Source organism: Cynara cardunculus, assembly GCF_001531365.2.
Source record: "Cynara cardunculus var. scolymus isolate 2C chromosome LG 2, CcrdV1, whole genome shotgun sequence".
In the NCBI taxonomy this organism is placed as follows: domain Eukaryota; kingdom Viridiplantae; phylum Streptophyta; class Magnoliopsida; order Asterales; family Asteraceae; genus Cynara; species Cynara cardunculus.
In genome coordinates, this window is record NC_037529.1 from 66,334,438 (window position 1) to 66,340,323 (window position 5,886).

General features: G+C 29.7%; 1 protein-coding gene across 1 annotated transcript; it reads left to right on the plus strand.

The window, feature by feature from the left end:
• Positions 1-4,456: 4,456 nt before the first annotated feature.
• On the plus strand, positions 4,457-5,321 carry LOC112508130 (heavy metal-associated isoprenylated plant protein 47-like). The gene is made up of 3 exons (XM_025112913.1): positions 4,457-4,534; positions 4,626-4,704; positions 4,810-5,321. Exons 1-3 carry the CDS (start codon positions 4,526-4,528, stop codon positions 5,121-5,123), a joined length of 402 nt encoding a protein of 133 aa, XP_024968681.1. The 5' UTR covers positions 4,457-4,525; the 3' UTR covers positions 5,124-5,321.
• The last annotated feature ends 565 nt before the right edge of the window (positions 5,322-5,886 follow it).

Genomic DNA, 5,886 nt, shown 5'->3' on the forward strand with positions numbered 1-5,886 from the left:
AAAATGGAGTTTTAATAAGTTGTACTTATGCAAAATTACTTGTACTCTTGAATTTTAAGTAATATGCATCAATAAACAGTACTTCATGCATAAAAACAGTTTTTAAAAGTTTTTATCAAATACTTTATAATATAGTATAGGTTCCATGATGAAGTATGCTTTACTTTTGCACAACTTAATTTTTATTATAAAAATGTATGAGAAAACGAATGTCATCCGACGAAACCTTTAACGACCAAAACGATCACACTTTCTTCAATATAACAATTTATTAAATTCAGGAAAAATTAAAAATTAAATTTTATATTATCTTTCCAACAGATATCCCTGAAAAGAGTGAAAGGCGAATTCCATTGAAAATCTTTCGGATTACGTAAATTTCAAAAGATAGAAATTATTGAAAACCACCGGAACTTAGATCTGCCTATTTGTCGAAAAACTGTTGAATATTACCCCTCGAAATTAATTGGCATTGATAACATGTTGGGACATGCGGTTGGAAGTTCAATGCACGAAAGTAATGAATAATATCTTAAATAGTGATGTAGTTCAAACTTGAAGAGCATAATAAAATCTTAGCATTGTTTAGCATAACACGCCAGATATAATCCTTGTCCTTTGTTGCATACTGCTTCGATTGATGTTGAGGTACATATTAACAGTCGACTCTGACTTAATAAGTTTATAGTTTAACAATTTATAGTAAATTAACAAACAGTTTATATAAGCGCAAGATATCTTGGATGACATGCATACTTACTAAAGAACAGATGATTTGAACATATGCAACATCCACAAGTAACATATTGGCATTTGCACACACTTAAGCATGGTCACCATCATGTTTATGGCCGTATCTTTGTTAAACATGGAAGTCTGGGTCAATTTGCGCCCATCTTGACAAATTTCACGAGGTCTGGAGAAAAGGACAAGGACCAATGACCTTTAGGAATGAACGTCAAATATTTTCAAGTCTTGTTATTAATGAACTGATCCAAGGTTTTTTTGCACTTCTCTATTCGATCCACGAATCCCCTCTTGCTTTGAGTCGTTGCTAGAAACATGAGAAGGGCTCTTTTGATTTGACATATAACTTTCATGTGGATTCGGTTGTTTGTATGGATTTTATAAAGGGTTTCAGAGTTTTCTTTTCTTTATTTGAGGAAAGTTATGAAATCTATTCAGAAAAAAACAAAAAAAAGTTTAAATCTATATTTTTATTAAGGGAAAATTGCATCAAAATGGAACCAACTTTCACCTGATTCCTATTTTGGAGAACCAATTTTTAAAATTGTCATTTAGGGGTCTCTATCAAACTTTTTGTTTATTTAAGGGTCTGGTTGACCTGTTAATACTGACATCATCCAGATCTTTTGCCAACTAAGATATTCCACGTCATATTAATTTTTTTAAACTAATATTCCACGTTATATTAATTTTTTATTTTAAAACTAATATTCCATTTCATATTTAAAATTATAAAATAATTATAGAAAAATAACTAAAATTCATTTTCTTTAAATTATCGTAATAAAATCTATTTTTTATTCCAAATCTCGTTTTTAAAAAAAATCAGATATCAAATTGAAGATTTTTTCAAAAAAAAAATCCAAATTACCAAAATAAAAATTGTTTTTTACTAATGCAATAAAAAAAAACAATTTAATAGAAAAAATTAATTGATGCGATAAAAAATAAATACCAATAAAAATTAATCTTTTTATTGCATCAATAAATATTTGATATATTTTTTATTGGATCAATTAACTTTTTCTATTAAATTAATTTTTTTATTGCATTAGTAAAAAACAAATTTTATTTTGGTAATTTAGATTTTTTTTGAAAAAATCTTCAATTTGATATCTGAATTTTTTTAAGAAAAAAAACGAGATTTGGAATAAAAAATAGATTTTATTACCATAATTTAAAAAAAACGAATTTTAGTTATTTTTCTATAATTATTTTTAATTTTAAATATGACATGAGATATTGGTTTTAAAATAAAAAATTAATATGACGTGGAATATTAGTTTTAAAATAAAAATTTAATATAATGTGGAATATATTAGTTGGCAAAAGATCTGGATGATGTCTGCATTAACATGTCAATGAGACCTTTAAATAAACAAAAAGTTTGATAAAGACCCCTAAATGACAATTTTGAAAATTGATTCCCCAAAACAGAATCAGGTAAAAATTGTTTCCATTTTAATGCAATTTTTCTTTTCATTAATTTTATTTAAAGTCTGGTACATGCGTTTACACCTGCGAAAGGAACACCTTTACCCACATAATAAATTGGACATAGAAATTAAAAATTAAAATAAAAGGATCTATTAAACCAGGACCAATTCCACATTCACGGATTAGAAAAAACACTACTTTTTGAGTGAAAAAGGTGAAAGACTAACCATAAAAGTGGTGTCCAATTGGTTTGATCTTGGGTTTCAAAAGTCAAAAGTATTTGAAGGTTTCAGGTTCGAATCTAAAAAGAAATAAAAATCTTATTGTAGTCACGGATGTTTAAATAATATGATTTCAGATTATCCGCAGAAGTGATGGTTGTTCTGAAATTAGTCGTCTTATATAACGGGTTGATTATCCAATTTAATAATAAAAAGTGAAGGATTAAAATAAATATATATAGGACCAATTTTTAATTTTCCTTCATTATTTTATTTGACTGAATGGAGGAAAGACTCGTGTCAACTGACAACCGCGTGGCCACAATTTCAATTTTTAATTTTATCGGGGTTAAATTTAAGAAAAAAGGAAAATTAAAATTAAGAAAAAAAGTAAAAAGCATAAAATAATAATATACTTGTATAACTTTTTTTAATTATATCAATTTGTATTTTTAATTTTATTTATTACAATAATATATTTATAAATTATTTTTTATTAAAACATTGTTTTTGAAAACTTTAGCCGAGACATAATTTAACTGTCATGGACATAAGAATTGAGTATTCTCATATATTTATATATAAAACAAAAAATTTGAGGTGTTGGGATGGTATCATAAGAATTGAGTATTCTCAAATGATGAATTGTTGTTCAATTTTAGTTGTTCCACATTGATAAACAGTTGAAAAAAAAATCTTTTCGATAGATTTTACTTTTTTGTAGGAAGGGAGTTTGGGCAGGAGAGGATGGAGTTTTAGTAGCAAATTGCATCATCTCCCTCTATCAACATATCATTATTTCAATCACCTTTAATTATATCAAAAATCCAATAATAATGTAAGATTTGAAAAAACTAAATGACACTTCAATATTATATAGGTTTGTTTTAGGGGATTGTTACGTATACTTCTTTTAATGTTAAAATCAAGTCAATTTATGTATTAAGAATTTAAAAAGTGAGTTTTGATATCGATGCATATGAAAAGGAAACCATTAGATAAGGATGTATTTCATAATGTAGAAAGGTACAATTAACCTGAACTTTATTTTATATAAAACTAGTTGTGTACCCGTGCAGTGCAATGTAGCAGGAGCCATGAATTTTAACGATTTTAAAGTTTTACTGGTTTTATTAGAGAAGATTTAATGATGATATAAAGTTACATTTGGTCTTTACATATTAATACAATTTGAATAAATAAGAGTTATGGTTCCAATTACAGTTTATCGTTGAAAAAAATTGTATGACAATTTAAAATCCAATATATTTAAAATCCAACATATTTAAACGACTCCACAAATTTGTTCGATTTACACCAAGAGCAAAGAATTAAGAGATCGAGAGCGAAACCGAGAGTTCTATAGCAATTGAATAAGAGATGAATGAGAGAACTTTTAATAAGTCATGGTGCATATCAGTTTGAATCTCACCTTGAGGGATGGGAAGAAGACATAGAGGTATGAGAGGGTGAAGACATGAGTGAAATGTGTGAAAAGTATCTTGGGAACATAAAAAAATGTAATAATGTGCATTGGTAACTTGTACTATATGTTCTTTTAATTGTAGATTAATAGATTTTAAAACTAAATGCATAAAATTAGTAGTACTTAGTGCATTATGAGTTGTTTTTAAGACTTTTAAWACTTTGTACATAAATKTATAATACTTTGTGCATTAAAATTTGTTTTAAGAGTTTTGATAAATTTGGTTTATAAGGTAGTATAGATAATGATGGATGCAAAAACATGAAAAGTAGAGTAATAATTAATGAGGGATGGAAGTTCAAATGCAGTGACTCCGGATTACCCGCAAAGCAGGTGGTCATCTTAAGATTAGTCGGATTGCAAACGGGTTGAATATTCATTCGGTTTAATAATAAAAAAGAAAATTAATGATAGACAAGAACTATATAGTATGTACCGAGTCATATTTAATTACTACTTTAGTGCAAATGGTGGGAAGGAAGCTTCCGTTTTATGGCGTTGACAAGGTCTTCCCCATGGAGTCGTCCATAAATACCGGCGACACTCAACATTCTTCCTCATCCTTCCACAACCTTCTCTAAATCCTCTTACTCCAAAACACAGACTCAGATCAGCATCAAATTCATACATAGATATGGCCAAGGTACAAATCTCTTCACTCATTCAGTTCGATTCGCTTTCGCATTTTATATGAATCAGGTGGCTCTAATTTCCATAATCGATTGTTATCGCAGCAAAACATCGTTGTGAAGGTGGCCATGATCAACGACAAGAAAACTCGTAAGGCTCTGAAGATCGCCGTTGGTGTCTGCGGTAAGACATTTGAACGCTCCTCTCTCTAGTTTCTGGATTGGAGAAATCGTTTTTTTGATTAAATAATTCAACTAAGATCATAATCTGAAATTAATTGACAAACAGGCGTGGAATCAGCGGCCTTGATCGGTTCAGATAAAGATCAAATCAAGGTGACTGGGGAAGGAATCGACTCAGTCGAACTCGCGAGGCTGCTAAGGAAGGGCGTAGGATGCACAGAGCTGGTGAGTGTTGGTCCAGTTGAGGAGAAGAAACCCGCTGTCACTGCTGCTGCCGCCACTCAAACGCCAGCTAAGGTGGTGCCAGCTACGGTGGTGCCACTGCAAGTTTATCCTCACCATTATAGCTGCTATGGAGGGCCTTACTACCATGTCTATGAAAGTCCCTGCAACGACAATCCCTCCTGCACCATTATGTAAGATTGCATCAACTGAAATAGTGTAAATTGAGAGAAACCAAAACAGATTAAAGGCCGGCCTTTGGGGCTCATCGCTCGCTAYTTGAGTTTTTCGACGCCAATGAGGATTTCATGTGTATTATTTTCAAGGTCCCACGGAAGAGTTGATGTACGTGCAAGATGACCCAAACATCCCGTGTTTGATTTTGTATTGATATTTTTCTTCATGTAATAATTGTTTATATACTGTTTTTTTTTAATAAAAATTTCGACCACTTAAATTCACAGCAATTTGGCCCCTCAACTCTGTTAAGTTGTTAATATGATATAGAAATAATRTGTGTTTTTTGGACCTTAGACCGTGTGGACTGGACCCTATTCTGTATCACATTTATTTGTGTCTATTTATCTTGGTTTGATTTATGTTTCTTGTTATTCAAGTTTTTATTTTTTCAATAACAAATATTCAAGTTAAGAGACTCGTAGAAGTAGTTACAAAATTTATAATTATGTACAACCATTCACAAGGAGAATTTTTTTTGAGAATCCATGAAATTGTAATAATTTTGAAAACTTATGTATCATGTGTTATTTCATATGATTTTTTCTCCATCTAARATTAGTATTTAAAATATAGATTAACATGTATTTCTTACGGATCTCTTAAATTTTGGAGTTGTCAAGTGGTTAAGAACATTTTCATGTATTTAAGAAGGCGTCCAATGGCAAAGAAGCCTTATCAATTAAACTCCCCCACAATCTATATATATATATATATATATATA